General features: G+C 50.0%; 6 protein-coding genes across 6 annotated transcripts; 1 reads left to right on the top strand and 5 right to left on the bottom strand.

The window, feature by feature from the left end:
* Positions 1-153: 153 nt before the first annotated feature.
* On the bottom strand, positions 154-1,035 carry CGCA056_v011035 (uncharacterized protein; the record flags this gene model as incomplete). The annotated part of the gene is made up of 3 exons (XM_037326282.1): positions 154-370; positions 428-721; positions 797-1,035. The coding sequence occupies 3 exons, from the start codon at positions 1,033-1,035 to the stop codon at positions 154-156; spliced, it is 750 nt and encodes a 249-aa protein (XP_037175713.1).
* A 1,174-nt stretch (positions 1,036-2,209) lies between these two features.
* On the bottom strand, positions 2,210-3,004 carry CGCA056_v011034 (uncharacterized protein; the record flags this gene model as incomplete). Its single annotated transcript, XM_037326281.1, has 1 exon — positions 2,210-3,004. The coding sequence occupies one exon, from the start codon at positions 3,002-3,004 to the stop codon at positions 2,210-2,212; it is 795 nt and encodes a 264-aa protein (XP_037175836.1).
* Positions 3,005-5,476: 2,472 nt separating this feature from the next.
* On the top strand, positions 5,477-7,105 carry gal1 (Galactokinase; the record flags this gene model as incomplete). Its single annotated transcript, XM_037326280.1, has 2 exons — positions 5,477-6,111; positions 6,160-7,105. The coding sequence occupies 2 exons, from the start codon at positions 5,477-5,479 to the stop codon at positions 7,103-7,105; spliced, it is 1,581 nt and encodes a 526-aa protein (XP_037175835.1).
* Positions 7,106-16,987: 9,882 nt separating this feature from the next.
* On the bottom strand, positions 16,988-17,778 carry CGCA056_v011032 (putative cutinase 1; the record flags this gene model as incomplete). The annotated part of the gene is made up of 3 exons (XM_037326279.1): positions 16,988-17,279; positions 17,338-17,546; positions 17,611-17,778. 3 exons carry the CDS (start codon positions 17,776-17,778, stop codon positions 16,988-16,990), a joined length of 669 nt encoding a protein of 222 aa, XP_037175706.1.
* Positions 17,779-22,274: 4,496 nt separating this feature from the next.
* CGCA056_v011031 (uncharacterized protein) lies at positions 22,275-24,537 on the bottom strand (the record flags this gene model as incomplete). Its single annotated transcript, XM_037326278.1, has 2 exons — positions 22,275-23,886; positions 23,939-24,537. 2 exons carry the CDS (start codon positions 24,535-24,537, stop codon positions 22,275-22,277), a joined length of 2,211 nt encoding a protein of 736 aa, XP_037175705.1.
* A 1,414-nt stretch (positions 24,538-25,951) lies between these two features.
* CGCA056_v011030 (uncharacterized protein) lies at positions 25,952-26,980 on the bottom strand (the record flags this gene model as incomplete). The annotated part of the gene is made up of 3 exons (XM_037326277.1): positions 25,952-26,418; positions 26,482-26,545; positions 26,600-26,980. The coding sequence occupies 3 exons, from the start codon at positions 26,978-26,980 to the stop codon at positions 25,952-25,954; spliced, it is 912 nt and encodes a 303-aa protein (XP_037174928.1).

The following is a 26,980-nucleotide window of genomic DNA, read 5'->3' as shown; positions in this document are numbered from 1 at the left end:
TACGTTTCTCTTTTCTGATGGCAGGAACTTCTTCGACTCCTCGTGGTAGTTGCTAAGTGGGGATTGCAATCAACTTTATATCCATAATACCTGGCGCCGCACGCATTCGTTCATGTCGTGATTTTGTGTGCCGTGAAGGCGAAGATGGTGACATCAACCATCCGTCGTCTGCGGCAAATCTAGGTACGATCTGTACGACGTTAACTCAACCAGATTGTGCCCGGAACAGCAATCCGCATCGTCTTTGTACGACCCTCGCCCCTCCCCCCTCCAGATCTCGGTCAGATCTCCCTCCCGAGACGCATCCCTTCTACCCTTTTCGTACACCATCCACCCCGCCGTGTCGACGATCTTTGTCATGTAGAATATCCTAGCCACAGGTCAGCACTTTTGGTCTCGACTTCAAGAAGCCGAAACAAAAACGTACGCAGCCATTATCGCCCACCCATACTCCCACTTCGCAATCCTACACCACGTCCTTCCCCCCCTCCACGCCTCCTCGCACCCGCGCACGAGATACCACGGCCGCGGCATGAGGTGCTCCGGGTCCGTCAGGTCCGCCCCGCCTTGCGCCGCGGCGCTCCATGCCCATAGGCCCGCAAGGACGGCGTCGTAGGCGGTGTTCGTCCAGCGGGCGTCGTAGCGGAGGGCGGCGATCGTGATGCGGGCGAAGAGTACGGCGAGGGAGAGGACGGCGGTCGCGGCGTTGGAGGTTGTGAGGCTGCGGGAAACCTCGAGGGTCAGCTTACATCGTGTAGCAGAAACGGCACATCACGAGGAAGGAAAGAAAACTCACCGCTGACTCCATATTAGGGGTATCTCAGGCGGCTCCTCGTAGTTTGCGTAGAAATATATCCGCAGCCGCGGGTTCGAGCACCACCCTTCCTCGCCGTCGTTCCGCCACAGCCGCGAGCGGAAGCGGTCGGGGTACGCGATGCCGAAGAGCGCCAGGGCGCCGAGAACCACCATGGACTCGAGGCACAGGAGCATCACCAGCACCGGAAGCCGTGTCCTCGTCGGTATCGTGGCCCGCATACTTGAGTGTTCTGTTTGCTGATTAGACCGGTCGGAGAAGGAAAACTCAATAGGTCGTGGCCGTCGACGCCACGACGCTCGGTGTCGGCGTCAGCGTCATCTTTTGTGATAGAAAACGGACGGTGTTATTATGAAAACGAAAGCGATTGCACTCAAATCTGCTCGTTGCGTGATGGACAGCCGCATGGGGGTTTCTGGGCGCGTCCCGGGGAGCGGACGGTCGCGGTTTTCTACTCGACGGCGCGTGTGTGGGCTGTGGTGAGGGGTGTTGGTAAAACTTGCTCATTCTTGCGCAGGTTGGATCAGGTGCGCTATGCAGATAGCTGGGCATGACTTGCGGTCACCGCCGAATAGACCGAGTGACAGGGGGAAAAGAAAGCATTTGCTCTATGAAGCTGCTTCGACTGGGTTCCGCGTTTGCTTTCTGTTTGCTGCGGCGGTTCGGGCCGTGGAGGGGGGATCGACCTCAACCTCCGCTGAGGGTCTGGAGGAGTCGCCCCCCATATGGTGATGGGTCTCGCGAAAGCTTGTGCTATCTCTGGAATTGCATTGTCTCCTTTCCATCCATCAGAGGGCTTTGAAACGTCTCCCCGATCGGAGCCGTTGGTCTCGAGGAGGGATTCGACACGAAGTCAGCAACCCGACTGTCCTCGAGGTATGCAAGGATCCTTCCGACAGCGTTTTTCTTCGAGGCTGTGGAAGCTAGGAAGATCCGCACCACTTTGCAGACCGAAAACAAACAAGTGCTCGCGATGCTATTTGTATTGCGCTGTTTGCTAATGATTAAAGAGAACGCCATCCCGCTGCGTAGATGCCGCGGGCCCTCGAGACTTCCTGCCCGGAAGCCTTCACGATGACCAGCATCGAAGTGGCCCAGGTCGGGAGCAATAGCACCAGACGACCTCCCATAAAGTACAGCATCTCCTCCACGTATGCTGCTTTGCAGACACCCATCTCTCTTTCGGTCTTTCGATCCCGAAGACGCTTCATCGCTTCATCCAATATGGATACTCAATAACTGCAGACATACCGTTAGTAAGTGCATCCACAGCCTAGGCAGAGCTTGTAAGGACAGAGCCTGAACATACCAAAAGTCTCTCCAGGTTTCTCCAATCGTCCGACTCCAAGCGGGTATCCATCCCAAGAAGTTCCATCATCGTATCCAAACCGACCTTCACTGGTACCAACACGCCGAAACAGCACCGAATCTCTCCTTCTGTAACCTCATAAGCTCGTCCCTCTTCCGGCGCGTAGCCAGAGCGTCGTCGTCCTCCAGAAAGTCAATAGCGGCTCCCATCCACGAATCAATAACTGGCCTGGGGCCGGTCTCAGCACCCAGAAGCACACTCGGCACCTCTCCGTACGCGAACGAAAGCAGCTCCGACGTGAAGCGCGAGATGTCGAACTGGTTGAACGTGTGGTCTCGGATACCCATCGCCTTCGCAAGGTGAAGGCGTGTGCGGTAGTAGGCCATGGTCGCCCAGACGAAGCTGCGCTGTGCGATCTTGGCGGTGTCCTCTGTCATCCACTCGAGGTAGCGGGTCAAGTGCGGGACGACGCTATGGGGCACGCTGACGACGCGGACAAGGCCGACGAGCTGAGCATGCGTAAGCACTCGGAAGGTCGGAATGCGGTCGTATCCGTAGGTAGGCGGACGGGTGCCAGTGTTGCGCAGGCGGTAGATGATGCCGCTGCCACCGTCCGGGGTTGAGGAGGTGTGGAGGTAGAGGTCCCAGTGGAATTCTTCGGGATAGGCGCCGCTGGTGACATCGAGCTCGTACGTGCTGTGAAGAAAGCCAGGCGAAGGGGGAACTGCGGTTGGGTAGCTGTGCTTCTGGCGGCCAAGGTAGACGGGGAGCGGGACGGAGATCATGATGTAGAGCGAGCCGACTTGGAGGGAAGGCATGCGCATCTGGGGATGGGTTTCGGGGGTGTACGGGCCTGCAGGGACTTTGTTTCTGAGTCCCATCTTTGCTGGTTGGACGGAAAGAAGATGTTGAGAGTATATGAAGAAGAGGATTTAAAAGAAGTGAAATGATGAAGTGCCGGAAAGGTGGGATGCTGGAAGGGCGATTTGGTCGTTGTTGAGGTGGGATTGATTGTCTTGGGATGGATTGAGAGATCGGGCTGTAGAGGGAAGAAGGAACGAGAAGCAGACTTTCCGAAGATTTTCTGGAGAGGTTGATTTGTTATGGGAGGAATTTGCGTCCAAGGGAAGGAGATTATCAGAACGAAAACCTGGCAGGGCTAAGGACAAGGTGAGGTTTCTTCGAAGCTGTACCTCAAGATTGAAAAGCTTTGGGAAGGAAGTCGTAGTGTAGCACCTTCCCTCGATGCTTAACATACGCCGATCGACCTACAAGATATCATGCCAAACTCGTCATCCCCTCCTACTGCCTGCCGCGAGTGAATCGTGGTTGAGCATGGGTTTCTGAAGAGGCTAACTTCTTACGGTGCTGAGATAACCATCCTGGGAAGACCTAGCCGGGTGTGAACATGAAGACGGAATATTAACTACACCATCCAACCAGATAATCAGTTGAGGTGTCCGCTCCTGATTCGTCTCCTGTAGACAACCCGTTCAGCTTGGTGAGCACTGGAGGGATTCCACGTGCTCCTTCCGCGGTAACTCTTCCGCCTCAAGCTCCAGGCAACCATCCAACCCAGTGGAAGCTACTTAGTTGACTTTCGTCTGGTCTTCTTTCAACAGTTCGGCTAGGATATCACGCAAGTGGCCTAGTTGGTAAAAGCACGGCTTAACAAATACCTCTCTAAAGATGCAATCTGAGTCTGAGGGGGGCGCTCGTTCGAATCACACGTGAGGGCCTTGAATTAAAAGGGCGGTTCCTTTTCTTCTTCTTTTTCTCCTTGAGTTCAGAAGTCGTTATAACACACTGTATGTTCTTAGCACAAACCTGGGTTCTATTAAAATCTTTCTGTTGGCCTTCTTATTTTAGCAGTTTTTTTACGGATGTCTTTTTGCTAGACGCAGGAGGGTCTCCCTCGAGCAATGTGAATCCATAAGGGGCTAAGGCACAGATCATAAACAGTGTTCAGTGGTAATAACTGAGTACCAGAAGTCTGCATTCATCATAATCCATGCTGGCCATTCATTTCGTTCATCGATTCATCCTCACGATATCGAGCAAGAGCATTGAACAGAAGTGTAGTTACGCGCAGCCCAGGTGGCCACAGCTGACCCGCCATTTTTGGTGTGGGATGTCTCTCGCCCCCGAGATCCCCGCGGCAGGTTGGGAAGACCCTGGAACCCGGCGCGCCAGACGTGATGGCTTGCAGTCACCCCACTGGTGCGCCTTGGCGACTCCCCTGCTCTTCTTCTGTCGGCGTTCCAGAACATGTGATGTGTCGGCTTGGGGCAGTGGCCAGCGCAAACAACTAAATATCGCAAATTCTTTTCGACGGACCCGTGGTTCACTGGATTCGCAGGCAGTCGATAGACACCTCTCTGGATTCAATCCGAGGTGACGACGCTGAGGGCCGGGGTCACTGAGTTCTCCGCCAGTTTTCCGAACTGGCCCGCAGTGGAACATCTCAGTACTTGCTGTTGCGCCCGGGAGGTGGCGAGCGAATGAGTTTGCCCAGACGAAGTCAGCGCATTTGTTGTCCCTCGAGATGTGATAGGTATGGTGGTCTGCTTCGGCCATGCGACACGAACAACGGCGCTTGAACAACGGGCGAGAAAGAACGGGAAAGAGAGAAGAACAGGTAACGGTTGGCTTTCGATACGGTGGAATCATCGGCCGAGGTGGGGTCCAAATGCACCGAGTGACGAGATGCGCTAGTTGCTATGCGCTCCCGAGGTACCGCATCTGTTTGCGCTTGACCTAATTCTTCACCTAATTTATCAATTTATTGAGCGACGCTTTTGTGAGCTTCTCATGATTACCATTGAAAATCCCTTGGAAGAATCCTTGCGGTGCTTCTTAAAACTCAATTGCATTCTGTGACTTGGCGCACTGATGCAGCCAACTGAGACACTTCAGACAGCTTCTCGCTGTTTCTTCAGACGAAATCGCCAACGAGGGGCAATTGCGGGGTAGTTGCTCCAGCTCTAGGTAGCACTCCATTCTCCAGCGCTCCAGTGTCCCACCACGTCCAAACCCGCCAGAGCAGGAGCAGCTCGATACCCGCAGCAACCACGGGCACGCGCCAGAAAAACACCAAAGCTCCATCGCGGGGTTATTACGGAGGACGACCTGAACCTGGACGAGTCCCACCCCACCACCTGCCTCCCAGCTCCCAAAAGGACCGAACCCCAAACGTCATAACTGAACCACACCTCGCCCACGATACGCACTGTTCTGTCCTCTTTTCTCCTTCCCCTTTCTCGAGCTTTTTTGCATCCTGTTCTTGCGCCAGCACCCACGGAAGCCCTCCGAAACACTCAGTACCCAAGAAGAGAGCGCAAACATCGCCCACCATGGCCGGCCCCGTCCCCACCGCGTCGTCCCTCGCCGACGTCTACACCGAAGATGCTCTCCCCGTCCAGACGAAGCGCTGGAACGCGCTGCTTGACCAGTTCAAGGTGCAATACGGCCACCCCGCCACCTTCGTCGCCCGCTCTCCGGGTCGCGTGAACATCATCGGCGAGCACATCGACTACTCCCTCTACTCCGTCCTGCCTATGGCCATCACCGCCGACGCCATCCTCGCCGTCTCCGTCGACGAAACTCCCTCCGACTCGCCCACCTTCAAGCTCCAAGTCGCAAACCTCCAAGGCGACAAGTTCCCAGCCCGCACCTTCGAAGTCGACGTCAACGGCGATGTAACCATCGACGCCAAGGTCCATGAGTGGTCCAACTACTTCAGGAGCGGTCTCCGCGGCGCTCTCGAGCTCCTGCGCCGCAAGCGCGGCCCTGGCTTCAGGCCGCAGGGTATGAAGGTCCTGATGGATGGTTCCGTCCCCATTGGTGGTGGTCTCAGCTCCAGCGCTGCTTTCACCAGCGTCTCGGCCTTGGCTGTCATGCGCGCCAACGGCGAAGAGACGATTGACAAGACGGAGCTGACCGAGCTCGCCATTGTTAGCGAGCGCGCCGTCGGTGTCAACTCTGGCGGGTAAGTCCACCTTCTCTGGGCCACAGTACATGATCTGACATTTCCTAGTATGGACCAGTCCGCCTCCGTCTTCTCCCAGCGCGGCTCCGCCCTGTTCGTCTCCTTCACCCCGTCCCTGACCGCCCGCAACGTCTTCTTCCCCAAGACCAACCCGGAACTCTCCTTCGTCATCGCCCAGTCCTTCGTCACCTCCAACAAGCAGGTCACCGGGCCCATCCACTACAACCTTCGCGTCGTCGAGTGCAGCATGGCCGGTGCCTTCCTCAACGCAGCCCTTAACCCCGCCGGCACCAAGCTTCCCAAGGACGCCTCCCCTCTCGGCATCTCCATCCACGGATTCCACGACGCCTACTTCGCCAACCACGAGCAGCCCCACTCCGAGGGCGCGTCGACAGAGGAGGCCGCCGAGGCCCAGCTTCGCGTACTGATTGACGTCACCCGCAAGACGCTCACCAGCGAGGAGGGTTACACACGTGAGGAGATCGCCAAGGTACTGGGTGTGTCTGTTGAGGAGCTCGAGCAGATCTTCATGTCCAAGCTGTCTGTCCGCGCAGAGCGATTCAAGCTTCGCCAGCGTGCTCTGCACGTCTTCGAGGAGGCCCTGCGCGTGCTGCAGTTCATGAAGGTGCTGGAGAAGGAGGCCCCCACCGACAGCGCCGACACGACAGCGTACAACAAGCGTCTCGGCGAGCTCCTCAATGAGACACAGGTCTCGTGTCGCGACCTGTACGAGTGCAGTGCCCCTGAGATTGACGAGCTTTGCCGAATTGCTGTCGAGAACGGATCGTACGGAAGCAGACTTACTGGCGCTGGCTGGGGTGGTTGCACCGTCCACATGGTGCCTGCAGACAGGGTGGCTGCCGTCAAGGATGCGTGGGAGAAGGAGTACTACTCCAAGCGTGACCTCACTGAGGAACAGAAGGAGGGTGCCGTAGTTGTGAGCAAGCCCGGCAGTGGAGCTGTCACATATTTGCTCAAGGAGGGTGTCTTGTAAACAAGCTTTCCTCGAGGTCAGGTTCAAGAGGAGGATTCATCGGGTAATATAGCTGCATATATATAGCCATCTAGCCGGGGAAAATTATTCAAGTAAAGCGATTGATGATATAAACAAAGCGGCCTGTTGCCTCAAGAACGACACCGCTGCCTTGATACGATTAGCAAATTATGGGGATGCTCACCCAACTGTCTACAATCCAGGTCTTCTTCAAATGGCACAGGTACCCAGCACGATTCTCAGCACATATAAAAGTAGGAAAAGGGGCGGCCTCTTGTATTGAATTTGGCACGAATATCGAGCACCTGTGGCCCGCTTTGGCTGACCAGCCGCCGATCACTAATGCATTTCTTCGTAAGAAACCATCGAACACGTGAGAAGAATGCTCAGACCCATGGCCAGCCCTTTGATGCGAACGCAATTACTGTACAGAATAAGTTACTGGTGATGAAGGATGAGGGAAGCCTGAGTCAGTCTACTAACTTCGCGATTTATGTATTCGAGTGAGAGTCCTCTGGACCAGGTGGGAAAAGTAGACGGCAAATGCCAGATAGATCTCAGAAACTTTGAACTGGCTAGGAGTTATTGTTTGCCTCTTGTACCTCCCTGAATCCGGAACGTTTGTTTGTTTATCTACATGGTTGGGCTGGTGTTGGAAGCTGCAGAAATCGGTAAGGAGAGGTGCAGGTCAACGAGACGCATGAGCTAAGAGATCGAAAGGACAAGTCCTTATCAGGCCCTCAGGAAAGCTGCCTCTCAATTCCAAACACAAAAAATGTTAGGCTGTTGCTCTTAGTCGGAAGGAAGTCTTCTCAGGTTGTTTCGGATTTCCCGACGTGATGCGTGTAAGTAGACATCCAACCAACTCCGAACCCGGCACTACAATCGCAGCGCCGCTAGGAGTCTGTCAACATGGACCCCATCGAATACTTCAAAACGGATGAACAGCAGTGGTTGTTTCGACCTAGAAAGTCTTCTGTTCCGGACTCTGGACGCTGGTGCAAAGTTTGGCCAGATAGCATTACCGAAATTCTGTACAACTCTAAGCAACAGTTGAGAAGTCTCATGCAACTGCACTATTTGCCTGTCGCGTGCTGGGAGGAATCATAGACTTGATACAGGCTAAATAGGCCACTCAGTCATCCGGATGAGACATCGTCATGGGCAGGTCGTTTTCTATCTTAGAATAACTGTGCAACGGGGGGCTTTGAATGTCTGACTGTTTTCAGCCCCGTTCAAACAAAGTGATAAGGTGCTCGCTAAGGCATGTGTTAAAAGCCGCGAACGGCTGATTTTGAATTTCAATGAATCGGGCCATTCGAATGTATTGCCAGCAGTTCAGAAAACAAGTTGCAACCTCGGTAACTCGTGGCGGCTTAGCAGAGGTGCGAGAACATTTCTGGAAGTGTCATCTTACGATTGATATGATACCACCCTTCCCTTCAAGCATCCATAGAATACTTGGGAGAAGACCAAGACTACTCGTGCTGATGGACGAATGGGAGTTGTGTCTTCACTAGCATGTGGCGGTTCGCCTTGTAAACCCGGTCTCTCGTGGCTCTAGAAACGCTGTTTCGAGTAAGTTTGACACCTTTTGTGTTGATCTCTGGGGGCTTTCAACATTGGATAGCCAAGCTGGTTTTGTAAAAGAATATTGTCCGGTCGCGCCATACCCACAGGTTTTCTTAGAAGAGATATAATAGATGTTGAAGTCACGGCAAGAAAGCTTGAATGACCAGGCAATGTGCATTGTCTGATCACCCTGGCTTTCTAGCTGCTTTTTGACTACCAATAATGACCCGATCAGCGGCAAGGCTTGCATGGTTGTGTCATCATTTGCAGATCGAGTCTCGGTGTCTATCATTCTTCATCGCATATACTGTCGAAATTGTACAAATATGCTTACGACACGTCCTCCTGGTGTAGCGGTTCGGCCAAGAATCACAATAAGATGCAGATATATAAGTCTACGCATGAACTATATATAGCATTCACGCAAGGTCAGACACGATAAGAAAGGAATCAGACAAGAATCGGAGAGCATCAAAAGCCTCTTGCTTCCTTTGAATCTTTCTTCCTTTCTCACTTTTTTCTTCGTAGTTTGCCGCCTAGAGGCGCACTTTGTTAACTGCTATATAACTCTTATAGGGAAATATTCGAGGGCTAAGATAGTAGAGAAACCTCTGTAGCTACTTATAAAGGTATATAAAAAGAGCGTAAATTATTAAGAAATAAATATTTTCCTCTTTATACTATTATAACTTGTTATACTAAAATACTAAAATAATACTATATTTACTATCTCTATAACTACTATTTTAAAAGTAGTAGTAGTTTTATTTAACTTATTAAAACAAAAGAGGATAATATCTATAAATTTTAAAATAAACGTTTTTTCTTTTAGAACTATAGTAAATTCAAAGAAATATTATTCTTCTATTACTTACTAATATATATTATCCTCTATTAATATAGCTATAATAATCTATTTTTTTTAGAAATATTTAATAAATTTAAAAATATTACTAAAATATTTAAAAATAATAAAATAAATAATAACTAATATTATAAAATAAACTAATTAAACTATCTAAAATAAAAAAGCTTATTATTACAGTCAGCTATCTGACAGTAGGGTCTGCTAACAGAAGCTAAGGATTAATACTGTAAGGGGCTGGCCCCTAGGCTTGTTCAACGTAGAGGTGCCGTCGATTAACTATTCTAAGCTGAAGAAGGAAGAAAGGACTTTACAAGAGTAGGCACCTAACAGCGGTGAAGCAGGCTGGGTTAGGCGGCGTACTGCGGCAGAATAGTGGGTCCAACGGAGCCGGATCTCAGTAACTGCCCCGGCGAAGCCGGAGATATCAATCCGGGCTCTAGCCCGTGACATATATTAACTATATATAACGTGGTTCATCAGTCAGCGACGAATATCAGTCAGCGACGAATATCAGTCAGCGACGAACTTTTTCCCATGCACATAATGGTATCTACCATTACACAACCACAACACATTCAATTAACTATTCCTCATTACTACTCGAATCATTTGATAATTCCACATCCTTAGAACAGGTTCTCGCATTATGACCGGTCTCGCCACACACACCACAGCGTCTCTGAGCTAGCTGGGCTCTCTTTGATGGACCCCCCTCCTCATCCTCTTGAGGTGCTGGACGTTTCCCTTTTTGTTTCCCTTGAAGCAAAACCTGAGATTCCTCTATACTAAGTGCCCCTCTAAGCTGTACCTGCGTTCTTTTAGCCCTCCAGCGCTTAGCAAGTGCTATATTTGCATCCTCAAGGGTATGAAGCCGATCAGTCAAAATAGTGATTAAGTGCGCTATTACCTGCGCACCCTTTGATAATTGCTTAACTGCAGCAATAATTAGTGTTAGTAAGCTTTCTTAATAAGCAGAGATATAACTTTTAATAAAGTTAGACTGTGAGACGGTTTGTTGTAGGTTAGAGGGTGTTTGCGACTGCTAAGGTGGTAGTGTTAAAGGGTTAGCTATAAGAGGTGTAGGCGTCTGTAAATACACATCAAGCTTTTTGATCACATGGTCTAGGTCCTATGGTGAAATTCCAGCGCCTTAGAAAGCAGACCTGATGTTTTCCTCATTAAAAACCTTATTGTAGGCCTAGTGGAAGGCAACAAAGAACTCAGACTTAGTGATGTGATTTATGGAGGCTCTGATGAATAGGTTGATTTCATCACCATATGCGCGTTTTAAAGGCGAATAAAGGGCAATATCTAATAGCTGTAGTAGATATCATAAATATGCAGGCATACTGATGGTTATAATATTGTTCTGCTTATAGTAATCGTTGAATTCAGCTGATAAATAGCTCTTGTGGCTGTTGATAATAAGCATCTAGTAGACGCCCTTCGTTTGGTTCTTAGTGTGTTTATCGAAGTGTTTAATCTAGTTAAGACCTGTCTGATTGTCTGTCTATGTATTAGCAGTAGGTTTGATCACCTAGTTGCCCGGAAAACCTGATTCCATAGTCCAACTGGCAAGGTGATATACGCCCTTGACGATCACGAACGGAGGGATGCACCACCCGCCCAAATTGATATATTCGATAACTGTAGCCTATTCACAGTTGCTAGGCTGGACAGACCTTGCTTTGCCGCGTTAATCAGCGCGTGTTACCACTATTAACGCAGTGATCATGCCCATCATGAAGCCAGTTTCGTCGAAATTATATAGGTCCCCCTCTTAGATGCCATACTTAGCTATTATATTGCGTAATAGTGCAAACCACTTTGATATAACCTCAAGATCTTCTTAAAGAGCCCTTTGATAATCGTATGGACGATTAAACTTGGTTTTCAGAGCAGGCTGTGAGTCCACAAACCGCCTAGCCTATCGCTTGCCAACAGGCTCGCCATTACGCGCTCGCAGCAGGAGATTAGCCATATCTTCCACACCAGCGAGGCGTAAAGGAAATCCTCTGGAATCCTGTTTAATAACATATTGCAGAAGTGTTTTCTCTTCGATTAGATTGAGTTTATATCGTTAGGGTTGGGCACGTTCGCGTTAGGGTCGATCGTTCATTCTATGGCGTACGGAACTTTCGGGGACACCATAAGTCTTCGCAGCATGCAACACACTTAGCTTTCGGCCGGCGACGCAGGCTGATCGGATCGCCTCGATAGCTAGAAGTATCTTGTCTTCTTGTGTGTAAATTGGCATGATGGTTGCAGAGTTATTACGCGTCAAAGTTTTAAGTGGTTTGGTGCAAACCGCGTTTGGGGAAAAGTTCGTCGCTGACTGATATTCGTCGCTGACTGATGAACCACGTTAATGCTTTAATACATATTATTTTAGTTATTATAAGGTTTATTATTATTCTACTAGCTATTAAACTTTAGTTAGGGTTACTATTAATACCTCCACTTTATATTAAGTTTTTGTTATCTTTCGCCTTTTTCCTTATAGTGCTTAAATAATTAGTTATTAATTTTAATAGTAAGGTTAATATATTATAAGAAGTTATTAAGGTGATTAATCTTAATAATTTCATTTTTAATATTATCTTTAAATCCTTAATAAAATATAAAGATCTTAATTTCCTTAATAAGGTTAAATTAGATATTAAGTTATCTAAAAATTGTAGTAAAGTTTTTAGTAGACTTAGTCTATTAGAGTTATATTAGTTTATATTTAGCTTTTTATTTCTCGTTAAAGTTCTAAAAGAGAGAGTAGAAGCTGTTTTTAAATCTTTAGAAGCTACTACAGATATTATAGGTTTTACTAGAATATTTATCTAATATCTTATATTTAAGGAATTCCTCCTAGATAAACTTAAACTATTTAAAAGCTTATCCTTAAAAATAAGTAGCTATATATACTACTTTCTCAGTTTAATTAGTAAAATCTCTATAATAAAAATTTTAATAATTCTTAACATAGATTAAAAATAATTTAAAAAGTCTAGAGATATTATTATAAGTAATAAAGGTATTAAGTTTAAGTTTCTATTAACCTCTTACTAAAGTAGTTACTATATTAATAGTAATATAAAAAGTTTAGATTTCTTTTTAGAGTTCTCTAACATTAATATTATTATTAGTAAGTTATTCCTAAAGTTAGAAAACTTTGTTTTTAAGGTTTATAATATATTAGAAGCTATTACTAAACTATTATATTATGATTTTAAAGCTCTAAAGTTTAAGAGCTATTTTATTATATATAGTTTAAACCTTAGTAATATTATTATCTCCCTTTTTAACTCTAGCTTAGAGATAACTATAGGTTTCCTTTTTAAGGGTAACCTTATTATCTAAGTCTATAGCTATTAAGGCTTTCTCTAGTTTTTTAGCTAGACCTTTAGTAAGCTATTTAGAAGAGGAAAAGCTTCCTAGAGTAAATAACTTAGTAGAGGTATAAGAGGATATTATTATCTAATATTATTAATAAGAATTAATAGTTAACTTACTAAATAAAAATAATTAAAATATTATAGTTAGCTATCTAATGATAGGGTCTACTAATAGAAGCTAGGGATTAATATATTATAATAGTATACTAAGTTATAGTCTTAATTATAGGTTATAAACTATAATAGATTAAGTTTTTAGAAACTAAAATAATTAATCTTAAGTTTAATAAATAATTTACAGTGAAAATAAACTAAGAGTATCTATAAGGATAAATACTAAGTTAATTACTAAAAAGCTATAGAAGTCTATCCGTAAGCTAAACTTAGGTTATAATATATATAAGTTCTAAATAGTATCTTTTATTTACTTCAAAGTAATTATCTAAATATATAAAGTAATTATAATTAGTTAGTAAAAGTAACTAATTACTAAGTGTTTCCTCTTAAACTCCACTAATTATTTCCTTATCTTATCGTTATATAACTTATACTATAGTTCTTCCGTTCTAAGTAAGTCCCTATTATTGCTATAATCCTATAGTATAAATATCCTATCCTAGCCGCTTAACGTCTAAGTGGGTCGGTTATCTGTTATCCTTATTCTCAGGTCGTAACACTTATTAGTAGAACTTAAAGTAATATTATAGCTTAATAGAGTAATAGTTAATAAAAGTAGTTAGATATATAGGGGGTAGTTAGAGTAAGGGGGACCTCTTATATATCCTTAGTTATATAAAAATTCACAAAAGAATTCTTCACAAAATGCTTGCTACCTTTGTAGCTAGATCTATAGTCGCAGACCTTAACAAAGGACCAGAAGAACGCAGTTAGCGAGTAAGACTATGATTGACATTGCAAGATACTTACTATTTAACGTTGTTTTCGAGCTATTATCTGAAGCCAGCATAAATAAATCCAGAGTAGAATGCGCCATCGGGGGATTACCGCATGTTTCTCCGCTGTAATCCTTGACAGTTGTGTCTTTACAAGATCGTGGCATGAAATGTTCACTGAAGTCCGACCTTACATGGAACAGAGCGACATAGCTGCTGCTGCTGCTGCTACAAATACTTTTGATACGCTGGGCTTTCATACAGTTGGATTACATTCGGGCTTGGGAAGGAATCCGTTCATTTAGCTCATGATTTAAATTATGGTACATGTGCGCTATGAGAACCCGTCTTCACGGCCAAATAGAACACGTTGGACATTTTTTCTTTTTTCTTTTGTGACTTAGCGAAATGTTTGAAGAAGACAGAAGATGATGTACCACTGAAATGTCCAGTCTCATGCGATCTATGAGAAAGGTTTGATTACCTTGCACAGCACCTCCGAATGATTGGTAGCGAATACGGGTGGAAGCAGCAATGACGGGCAAAAACATCCCGGTTGACGAATGATCAAGCTGCAAAAGCCCATGGTCCTGTTCTATCAATTGATGAGGCCAGGCGCCAGAGATCCCTTCCTGGAAACTGATCAGATGGTAGAATGGGTTTGAAACCTGGTCTCAAAGGTGCAATGAGGTGCTCCATCGCTTGTTAGAGGCTGAGATCTTGAAGATTTAGAGACATTAGGGTTCTCTATATATCGAAATAAGTGTTATGTGTAGTGTTATTCCAACATAAGAGGCTTTGGTTTCCAGATATCCAGTGTCACAACCGTTGGTCGGATTTGAGAAACTGCTCGATTAGACGAGCATCAGACGCCAAGTCTGAATGAAACGAAACGAAAGAGCGTGTATAACTGCTTGAGACTGTCTATTTTCCCGAAGCAGGCAACGCAGATATAGCCGTATTTCTTTTCGCGGTAGATTCTACCTAAACGATGTGCGAAGTGGAGCGATTGGAACTGCAGTATCACAACGGTGCACATAAAGCCAGATATCAATTAAACAATCTACTAGCATGAGATGAGTATTCAGGCCTATGATAAGTGACGGCAAATGACGAATAGGGCCGAAGTGGCGGCTCATGAGTACGAAAAGGGGGTCTCCGCAGACTGGCTGGCGTTGAATTTATTTTGGACCACGGGACACCAGAAATACGCTTTACTCTCTGTGAGATCATCTCAATCTACGGATATCACAAGGCCCCTGGTGCAAGCACGCTGATAGGCGCACTGAGCCCCTCGTACTTTTCAGCACAAAGTCCGGGATCGGCATTTTGCGCTTACTCTCCTCGAGAATTCATGGCATAACAGACCTTACAGTGCTCCGTGTAGACAGACTTTTGGAGGATACCTAAGTCCTGCAATTAGGTTATAGTTGATCGCTCTCGTGCACCAGGCGTGCCACGTGTGGGCCTAAGTGCCATGCCAAGCTTTCCGCACTGATTTCTCCCGCACGGGATGAACAACGGACAGTTCTTGACATAACTTTCATTCAGTTGAGTGATCTTCCAGCTTGTTGGCGGTTTTAATGAAGCTGCCAACAAGAAAACGAACTGGAGAAATGACTGCAACTCAGAGATACCTTGACACGACCATCTAGGGCTGAAACGAAAGACCGCCCCTGTGATATTCCCGCCCATACCGGCCGTGCCGTTGCCGACATCCGCAAGCCCTAGTTCCGGTCCCTAAAGCTCAGACTACACGCCGAGAGCCCCTCTGGCAGGCTCAAGTTGGCCTCTGAGAGTTTCAAAGTAATCTATCTCTCACCGGGCTCCCTCTCGACTTCTCATCTTCTGTCATAAACTTAGCCACTGACAACCCATTCATTTCCACCAACAACAGGGACTCCTGAACGAAAAATGTAAGAATCCTTCTCTGAGCCTCGGCAACTTTCGATCGAACTGCACCGCCGTTGTCCTCCACTCAGCAGGGGTCTGGCTGCACCGCCGTTTACGTGCCAATCGCATCTCGTACCATCGCCAAGTCTAGCCAATTTGGTGGAGAAGCGGGTCTCCACACGGTTGGATGGATGTCGCCTGCACCCCGGGCGGGGGCTGCTCGCAACAACGACATGGCTTCTTCGCAGGAGTTACTCGAAGCGGTAAAGTTGGGGGCTGACAATCCAAGACAGCGCAATACAACTGCGACGTGAGAAACACGAATTATCCCCTCTATTTGGCCCCCATCGCCACCTTCCGAAAGTGCCCAGAAAGAAATCCTCCGGCGTCGACGACGACCCAGCGCACTGGATGCGGCCATGTCGATCTTTTGCGGTTTGCCGCCCGTTGAAATTCTGCCCGTGTTGCAACCTGGGGGCATTCCGAGCTGCACCCCGCAAGCTTAGGCATGCCGTTTTACATCAACAAGGTCTCACGTGCTGTGTCTGGTAACCAGGACCACAGCAGGACCGGATGAGATGGTACGATGATTTGAGCTTGAGGAGGATTGCAAAGGATCATGTAGACGAGGAACAAACCATGTCACATATTGAGAACATTGAGACACAGTTACCCATGCTAATCTTCCGCAACTGGCACGGCCCGAAATCCCTGATAGTTCACCAATACGGAAGTATCAGCCAGGTTGACAACACCGTCCGATGAGATTGGATGGTTTGACATGGAGTGTTCAGCTCCAAGGGTGATTATCCTGAAGACTGAATTGTCTGATTCCAGTTTGCGCTAGTCTCACACTTCTTGGCTCTTTCGAGTACCAGAAAGAAGGGCCTTTCGAAGTCGAAGACATGTCACCGGGCCTGGAACACGAACGTTGGATGGGCGGGCAGAAAAAAGTCCAATTCGCAAGAAAAAAAAGAAAAGCTACACGTTTCAACGAAGAGCCAAGCATCGCCCGTTTCTGCGGCGTAAGAAAAGAAAAGGGACAGAAGCCTCCAGAAGCTCCGCACCGCAAAAGAACCGCAGAAAGCCCGCCACAGTTTTCTCAACACCATATATTCAAGCACCTCCACCAGCTAGCACATCAGTCCGATCCCAACATACCCTGTCCCCCTCTTAGCATAAGCACAGCCTCCACAGAGCCCAGCCAAACATCAGATCACTCAGAGACAGCGGGCGAAGACATCTGCCCCTTAAATGGACAAATAGGCGCTTAAGCACCCTGGACCGCCTTGATCTTGGAGATGAGGAAGTCGGCGCCCTCCCCGGCGTTGGCGCCGTACGAGAGGTGAGGAGCCAGGACGGCGGCGCTGAGGTTGCCGTCGCAAACGGTGTCGCGGGGGTTCGCGGCGCAGATGATCTTGATCTTGTCCTTGGGGAAGTTGGGGATCTGGCCGTTGTCGGCGCGGAACTGGGTGTCGCCGAAGGTGACGACGCCGGCGATCTGGTTCTTCTGGGCCTCGGGAAGGCCTTCAATGGCGCGGTGGTTGACGGCGGCTCCTTGGCTATTTCACAGCTCGAGTTAGATCTGATGTGTTTTGATGAGAGGGCAGTAGTTCTTACGAGTAGCCTCCGGTCACAACAATGGCGTTGGGGCACTTGGTGGCGATGTTTCCAAGGATGGTCTCCATCTCCTTGATGCCATCGGGGTCGGCACCACCGGGAAGGAAGTTGGTGGAGAGCGCGGCAGCGTAGTCGACGCCCTGAACGGCAACTTGGCCGCTGAACGCGCTCTTGAGGCGGTTGGCCACCGGGGGGCCAACGACAGTGCCCTATGATGAGAAACACAAGGTCAGATATATGAAGCCAGGTCGCGGCGAAGTAGCGAGAACTTACCATGTTGCCAATCTCGGTGGAGCCGCGGGCCCAGACGAAGATGATGTCCTTGCATCCGCCGGTCTTGAACTCGTTGGCAGTGCTGCCAACAGTGCCCAGCTGCCGCTTGTCCTCGGTGGGGAGGGCCAGGACAGTGGTGGCGAGAACGAGGGTGCTGAAGAACTTCATTTTGAAAAGAGTTGGTGTTTTGAGTGTATTCAACCGGTGAGTTTTTGTAACGAAAGTATCTCGTCGCGGACGGGACAGGGAAAGATTGAAAGAGAGAATTGAAAAGACTGTGTGTAGCTGGCGAGGTGCTGATGAGGATGAGATGGCATATTGGACTTTTCAGACGAGTCGTCGACGAGTTCTTATAGACGTTCGTGATGTTTACAACCTCATCGAGTCTTTACTGAAAGAGGCATCTTGGACGAAAAGTTCTGCCCAGACGTCCACGTCCCTCGGCCATCTCGAGATTCCTCGGCTGTCGAGAGGCAAATTCCTTCTATGATTCGTGAGATGGAAAGCATTCGAGGGGAAAAGCCTCCAAGTGCGGAGTCTACATGATGGGAGACCCCCTCAGACGGCCCACGGGACGGGATGTTACCACACAGCTGGGTAAGTGCTGATGTCTAGAACGGGAGTGCCTCGGCCCAGAAACCGTTTCTCGCGAGGTCTGCCATGTTTCTTCGCAGACGACCGTCGATCACACATAGCCAAGCTGAGCTCCAGGTTTTGTGGCGTGCAATATACGTGATACGGCGTGCCTGGACGGATCGGGGCGTTGGTTGCGAAACGATTCTTCAGTATTGCCATTCAAGAAGGCACATTTGTCATTTTAGTGTGGTTCGAGGTTGACTTTGGACGTCGATGGCAGGACCAATGACAGGATGAACGGTGCATTGATGTCTTTCCTCCTAGGCCGTTTCAGGTGGTCAAGGTAACCTCCTATTCGGGATTCCATCCATCGGTCTGCCAGCTGGCGTAGGTGCCTGGTGACCCAGATTTCTCCGCACAATGTGTCTCTCGGAGATGTCTTATTGGATTTGCAAGTGGTGAACATGGCTGATTCAACATACCCCTAATCAGCTGTTTGGATGGGACACGACACTCAAGGTTTACTTCTACGGGTAAGCTCGAGTCCACATTAAACTGATGGCGAAACACTTTGTCATCAAGGTAGTCAGAAGTCTTCGTGATCTGTCTGCACTCAAAAGGGCAGATGCAACGACATTGGGTCATGCTTGAGTCAAAAACAATTTCAACACTTCAATGCCGAGGTAAAGTGGTAAGCTGACATTTCTTGGGTCGAAAAGCTGTATTTGTTGACACATCAAGGTGAGACCTTTCGTGCTGTCCGGCTCTAGTTTCCATGATGAGGACGGCTGCTCCCGATTGACAGTGACTCAGGTGAATGATAGATGCGGCGAGCTTTTCGAAAACCCTTGCCTAGGGCTCCGTATTTATCCCCCACCAGACTCAATTTCCAATACTTCAAACTTCTCCTTTTCACTATGTGCCTTAAGAGCAGTAGCCATTACGGCCGGCAGCGCCAATGCATGCGCCAGAGAAGCAGACAGAGTTGGTGGCACAGTAGCTTCCCGAGGAGCGGTATTGGCGCTTCTCAATATCCTTAGTAATGCCATTATTATTAGATGTGTATTACATGAGAAAGCATCAAGGACAGAGGCAAGGGCGGTCGTCTGAGCATTGTACTAGAGGGTGGAGAGTTTGACGTACCTTGCTACGCTCATCAACGATAGGGTCGGCCAGCGCGGTAGCACTGAGAAGAGCGATGAGAATACCAGTAAATTTCATTTTGGCTGGAGCAAGACTTGATGACTGCTGATTATCCAGAGTATAATGACAGATGGATGAGAGGCGCGATATATTGTGATGTTCGTGGAATCTCACAATACTGAGAGACTAGTGCTTCGATTTATACGTGCAATATCCAGATTGGAATCTTCATCTCCAACTTCCTCCTCTAAGAAGTTTGTCTGATCATTCCCGCGGAGACGATGCCCGTGAATCCTTCGCGACAATCGGCGGCCCGTTGCGGATGGTGAAGGATCACAAGCCCGGTTGAAGGAAGCAAGCGATGATACTGCCCCACCAAAGGAGTCGATTCACAGGGCCGTTTCGAGAAGGTGTGGTCTTCTTGGATTCGCTGTGGGGTGTAAAAGAGGTCGTGTCGCCTCGGTAGTCTACATAGCTATCCTGAGAGCCTGGAGACGGACGTTGCCCAGGCTTTTTAGCTGGGAGTTCCCGACGCAAACGCGGATATTTCGTTTCTGCACACAACTGAGTCAGTGAGTCGTCCGGTTGATAAGGCCCAATAACAGTATGGACTCGGCTGACGACCGTAATCTAAGAAATCCGGGAATAACAGTATTGAAAGACCTTCGAATTCTATTTACAGTATGATACTGCAATCTAGCCCTATGTCCATAGGCTTCGCTGGCAGGGCGGATGTGGACGCATTACGACGAGAAGAGTGGAAACGACGCCAGGGGCGACAAGTACAACCAAATACGTAAGGATAGTACGAGGAATAGAGTTGAATAATGATTAATATAGATAAGACTCGGCCCAGCTATAAGTATTCACCCGGTTTTCAGAGCTCTCGTAAATCTGATCATCAGGAAATTTCCCCGGTTCCTTGATTACTCCTGCATCAAGCACAAATCCAAGGATGGCCAAGCAACTTTGCCGCAGAGAGGCGAAGTGCAGGGTCGTACTGAAAGATGCACCTGAGAAATGCGACAATTGCCTCTTCTTCCTGTTCATCTATATCAGCATTCTTGTGCGCTTTGATAAGCCTCTCCAAAGAATTGTGGACACGTGGTAGGTCACGCCCGCTCCCATCGAGTTCAATCTTATGTGTGCCTGGGCCATCATCAAATCCACCCCCTGGACTATCTTGGCAAGAATACTCATCCTCCGTTGATTCCTCGTCAAAGTCCCGAGGGCGTGAGTCGAGTCTTTCCCCCTTTGGGCCATAGTATTTCGCTGCATCAGGCCATTTTGCCAGAAGATTCCCGGGTAGAGGACCAACGATATCGGTCAGTTGAATCAAATGCTCGTCTTTCAATCCCTCATCGCTAAGCCCGAATTCGGGCAGTCGAAACAGCACAGTCCCCGTGATAAGCTCATAGGCTAAACAGCCAAAGCTCCAGGTGTCGATACCAGTTCCGATAGGTTCATTCAAAATCACCTCCGGCGCTCGGAGACAAAGTGGAGCGACGATTGACTGCGGGGGATCATCGCTGCGGAAAGCTGGCATTGCCTATTAGTCGAAGGCGACGCATGGGATGTCTGGGTTTACTTGCCTCCTCCTAGATCTGAAAGCTTGACTGCCTCGGCTTCCCCTGAGAGGACGTGCTGAGATAGGGGTTCGGCGACGGCTAAATATGTAGGGGCCCATTGGTCGCGTTCCCCGTCTATGCGATGCAATTGGTCGATTCGAGAGTTTTCCGTGGTTTGCTCAAGAGCGATGCGCTCTACCGAGGATAGATCTTGTAAGGCGAAGAGAATGTTGCCTGAGTGAAGATCACAGTGGACTATGCCATTGTCGTGAAGAAAGCTAAGCCCCCAAAGCACGTGCCTCAATATCCGCTTGATTTTATCTTTCGCGAAGCGCTGAACGGGAGGGTTTAATGGGTCGTAGATCTCAAACGGGGCGTTGAGAACCGTAGACAGGCTCGGGCCCATCGGCTGAAGCACAATACATAGATGATATCCATTTGGCCCTTGGTGATAGAATGAGTTCAATAGACGTACGATACAGTCTGAGCGTGGGCTCTCTGATATTTTTGCGGCAAGCTGGGTCTGGAACAGAAATTCATTCGACTTTTGTCGATTAGCTGCCTCGATCTTGAGAACAACGTAGCGTTCATCACTGGACGCCAGGTAAGCCGGCAGGTTTATGGCATCAACCACACTTTCTCGTTGTGAGTATCTCAGAATGGCACTTACGATAAATCATACGCAAGCCAAACCGTACTAAAAGACCCGTCCCCGAGCTTTCGAACTACTTCATAGCGGTCATTGAAAACATCGCCGAAGTGAACTGGATGTAGACCTCCCGGACGGTATGACTCTGCCCATTCACAGGGGGTTCCTACATCTTTGAATCGGTGCTCGCTTTCCCGGTTCGGCTGCTTGATCGAGGGTGTGGCTGGCGGTGAAGACATGGCGAGATCTGGTCCTGGCTGAAAACAACTGTCTCGGTACTGCCTAAGACTTTGAACTCATGATCGTTAAATCAATCGATGGCCACGTTGAATTAGTGAATACTGAAATCAATGACAGGATTTATATAGAATTCGGACGGTTCTGAAGCCGGGAAGGAAGGGTTTTTAAACCTCCTGACTAAATGAGGCCAAATTCGGGACCGCATGCCCGCGCTCACCTGCATGCAGCATGCTGAAGGACCGCTTCCCAATGATGATTTTAGGTACCCCCTCCACTTGTAATGCTGCTTCTTTATCTGTTGGCCACAGAGTGCATGTTTTAAGACAACTAACCCCCAACATTTGGAAAGATGATCTAGAGACTTTCGACCCATCAACGCCGTTGCACAAAAGTTGACTCGACAAAATTACGTTACTATTTCATACCTATATTTGACCATCATACACATAAAAAGACCATCTATGCTTCTCCTAACGCCAGACACGTCATCATCCCGGCTTCAACTGATCAACATCTCCCTCAAACCCAAACCCAAACCTCGAACGCGCCGGCATCGCATTCACATCATTCATCAGAATCTCTCCATTGGGCCTCTTAAAATCCCCATCCCGCGTCTTGAGCAACCCGTACCCAATCTTCACAGTCCCATACTCCTTCCCCACGCTCCAGTCCATCCTGTCCAGTGTCGGCCCCCGCGTTGCTTCCACGATGCTGGAGAACCCAGTCCCCCTGGACACCCCGCCGTTCCTGCGAATCGCAATCGTTCCGGCCGTGATGCCCAGGAACCCGAGGAATATCAAGATGCCGTACACGCTCACGAGGATGCGCGTGCGGTAGTGATACCGCACAGCCGGCCGGGACCGGGTGCAGTCGTACAAGTAGTTCTCCGCGGGTCCGGTGCCGGTGCGGCGCGTGCCCGTCTGCTCACCCGTCTGCGCCGCCCACACCACCGCCTGGAATCGCGGCCTCGCAAACATGGACATCAGGAGATTGCCGTACCACGCTTCTATGAGTTGTGTTACGTTTGGTCTGACAAGGTGAAAACGCGGATCGGTTAGGCTGGTAAATATGACCTTGGACTGCTGAGCGCGGCCGGTTCCTTGGATCGTCCCGTTCAGCCGCTGCCGGAGGTACAGGCCCATCGAGTGGTAACCCGCCGTACGTCTATACGTTGCTGTCACATTAGGATAGACGTAATTGCTCTGAGGGACGGCGACGGTGTCGTCCAGCGTCCCGTCGTCGGCCTTAAGCTCTGGGATGTACGTCGTGTTGATCACGGGTGCGATCATCTCCATCTTCTTGATCGTAGGTATCTGCATCCCGTCACTGTAGGCTATCTCAGCGGTGTAATTCGCTTCGAAATGCTCACACGCAATGACCACCGGGGTGAATGCCCACGGATTCCGCACTTCCGCACTCGTGTTCATGAACTCGGTGTAGTTGTAGCTAGCGTTCAGCTCAGAGTACCCGATCCAGATGATCGGCTCCGTCCGGAACGCGCCCAGGTGCTCCGGGTACGGCGGCGCCATGGCCGGCATCCCGCCGCTGCGAACCGCGTCCAGCTGCGGGTACCCGTACTCCCCGTGCAGCGTCTGCGCGATGTACGTGAAGTTCCCCGTGGGCGCGAGCCTGCGCACGTCGAAGGGGATCGTCGCCTTGCCCGAGCTCTGCTGCAGGAACCCCGGCCCGCCGAGCTCGCCGTTGACGCCGCGGCGGATCACGCTGCAGTTGTACGCGGGGCCGACGAAGCGGATCTCGACGGTGCAGTTCCAGCCGCGCTCGCAGACCTCGAATGTGTTCTCCTGGTCGATGATGGGGCGCTGGAGGTACGTGCTGGTCTGCATGAACTCCTTGGCGTTGTCGCTGGGCGCCGTGTAGTAGTCGAAGAAGTGCGGGTCGTTCTTGTCCTCGCTCGTCTGGTTCCAGTAGGAGAGGGACTGCTGGTAGAGGTCGTTGATCTTGCCGCCGTTGCGCCAGTCGGTGGTGTCCTCGAATCTGAAGTTGAGGGTGCGGACGCCGGGGCAGGTTGTGTTCTCGATCTCCACGCCGGGCATGGCGATGAGCGTGCTTGTTGTGAGGATGACGCTAAGAGGGGAGATCCTTTGGAGAGATTTGAGCGAGCTCGAGGGTGAGAGCGAGGTTGTAGACTTACCAGCAGTAGATGGCCAGCGCAGCGGCTATCTTGGCTTTCCAGAGGAACTCCAGGTTGAGAAGCGAGAGCGGTGTTTCAGGGGCCGCGAACATATCGTTGAGTGTGGTCACCCTCAGGAACTTAGTGCTGAACGTCGCCCATATCTGCTCCCGGAATGCCAGCAAGACCGCGGCAACCATACTCGCCTTCGCGGCGAAGGCCAAGGCAGTGCCGTACCGCAGCGTGGTCAACTGCTCGTCATTGTAGACCAGCATATTCTCGAGGGATTTGTAGTAAGCGTGGTGGCCTATTGCGAAGCCTAACCCGACCACCAAGAAGAAGTACATATTCCATGATGAAGTCCACAGATCTTGCAGCAGGTACCCCTTGTCCCACCATTTCGGCCCCTGCTCTGCCTCCGTGGGCGGGTATCTGCTTGACGCCGCGAAGGTGTACTCGGTATGTCTCGGGAGGAGCTCCTCGCGGGATTCGTGCTTCTGTTTGAGGTCCGTAATGTCGACTCCAATCGTGGAAAGCGACGCAAAGAAGTCGGAGTCGTGGCGCTCCAACGAGTGGCGCCGATGAATGCCCCCCATCTTCATCGCGTCGTCGGGCGACATGCTAGGCCAAAGCGACGAGGCAAGGTAACTTCATCAACACAAAACGAGCGGTGTGTTGAGGGGGAGAACTCATAGAAACGAAGCACAGCCAAGCCGTGACCAACAGGGCGGGCGTCGCGGCACGTTTTTGTGCCTGTCGCCAGCCATTGCGGGGGTTTTCCGGTTTTCCTTGGTAAGACATGACCACGACCAGGCTGCATGATGCCAAGGGCCTAGAGGAGCTGCCCATCGCGAAGGCCGTTGGTCCTGGGCCCACGTTGTTCCACGGCGTTTGGTATACGAGCATGCAAGTCAGCCGCAACTGTCAGCAAAGAAGCATTGGCGTTGGGGAGCGGGTACTGCAACCTTATTCGACGCTCACCCGAGCATTGTGTTGATTCGATGAGACTTGCTGGCAGGGCTGGGGAGGACCAGCCACTCGGTGATGGGAAGTGCGAGGTACTGGCTGAGCGATTGCGACGGGGGGCAACGTTTTGCAGAGTTATTGCCTCGTGCAGCTGGCTCATTTGTCCGCGTGGGTTCCTGGCGTTGATCCTTTCTACACGGACATGGCGATATGCCAAGTTTACTTTCGACATCTTGGGAGTTAACATTCGTAGAAGTCGTACGAGCTGACATGGGCAGATTTGCGGCAGCCGTTGTGTAAGATGGAATAATTGTTCTTGGCAAGCGACTAAACTTGTTCCTGCATGAAATAACGTAGACTTATTGCATGATGAGTGATCAGTGTTTGTTCAGCCCTTGAATCAAAGAGTTCGAAGTCGGGTAGATACCTCAACGTGAAATTCATCAAGAGTTTTGCCATTCGAGCGGATAGTGAGCACACAATAACAGAGACGGCAGTAGCAACGACAATAGTAACAATGGTAAGAGTAATAAGAGGGGCCATGGTAAGGACGATGCGAAAACAAGACAATAAAACAATAAGGATGGTAAGCTGAATTCCTGTCCATAATTTTCTCTTCATCTTCTTGCAAAACACGCATAAGGCTGTAAAAAGGGTTTCGAGCAACACTCTCGTCATCATTCTACACTGCGAGTCTTTTCGAGTGAGTCTACTCACAGAAAGCTTTTCACATTGAAGCTCCGAGGTAGGGGTGACACCGCATACAAATGGAACTAGTAGCTCGTTGCATCGTAGTACGACCGAGAAGCTGGTCATGCTCATCTTGTCCCATTTGATATCGCATGCCTCTTGTCCGAACTTTCGGGTTCGCGGCCCGAGCCTTGGCTTCGAGAGTCGAGTGCGAGTACACATCGGGAGACAACTCCCAACGTGCCGGCCTTTCCGTCAGGATAGACAACATGAACCGCACGAATTCGTATCAGACCACGCATCACGAGGCTCGCGGGCCCAGCTCATTGTTCTCTGCCGTATGCCTCTATACGCTGCCGTCATCCCTTTCTAACCCCATCACCCCTCAAACCCAGCATACAGCACCTTCTCCATCATCCCGCTCGCCGCCCCAGCCTCGATCTTCGCCTCCACCCCGCCGCTCCCAAATTCATGCACCTCCTCGAACGCCGCCTGCCAAAACTCCCACCGCTGGAACGAAAACCCCGCGCGCCCCTTGAACCGCGCCCCGGGCCGCCACAGCTTAGCTTTCGTCCCTGTGGCTTCTTCCCCTGACGACGTCACGGAGAGGTGGTACAGCCGCTGGCACGCGTGAACCGCCCACTGCGCGGCGGCCACCACCCGCGCGTCCGCCGCTGCGCGGTCGCCCACGTCCGACGACCGCCGATCCTCGAAGGCCGAGCGCAGCTGCTGCACCGCGTGGTCGCGGCCGTCGACGAGGTTGTAGGACCAGAGCAGCGCGGCGAAGGCGTTGAGGTTGATCCAGCGGGTGAGGGTGGACGTGACTTCGTCGGAGACGTACGGGGCTTTGTTGTTTGGTCAGGTTTGTATTCAAGTGTGCAGGTGACGGGAGGGAGAGAGAGACTTACACACCATGCACTCCCTGATACATCTATCCAACCCGTGCAGACGACTAATCTGCTCAAACCCGTCCTGCCAAACCATGAGCTGCACATCCCCCACAGTCTGCTTCGAAGCCTAACTCACCACCAACACCGTCGCCGCCGTCTTCGGCGACAGCGCAAGATGATCCAGGAGCACCACCAAATCCAGCATTGCGATGTTACCCGAGGGCGTCTGTTGCGCCAGCGAGATGAACAGGCCCCACAGCGACGCCAGCGCCTCCGCCGACCGCTCCGCGGGAAGCAGCGCCGCTACCTCGCCGGCCGTCCGCCGCAGGTGTTGCGGGTCGTTGCACTGTTCCGACACCGCGGCGCGGATGATGCGGAACGCGGCGCCGTCGTCGAAGGAGCTGGCGTCCGGGGCATGGCGCCAATGTGCAGCCACCGGGTTCCCGTTAAGAACGCGGATGCTGTAGTCGAGTAAGTCTTCGGGACGGCCGACGTCTGGGTTTAGCTTGAACGACAT

This window comes from Colletotrichum aenigma, assembly GCF_013390185.1.
Source record: "Colletotrichum aenigma strain Cg56 chromosome Unknown KSG_Cg56_contig07, whole genome shotgun sequence".
NCBI lineage: Eukaryota > Fungi > Ascomycota > Sordariomycetes > Glomerellales > Glomerellaceae > Colletotrichum > Colletotrichum aenigma.
The sequence above is the reverse complement of the archived record's forward strand: the minus strand, read 5'-3'. Positions and strand labels throughout refer to the sequence as shown.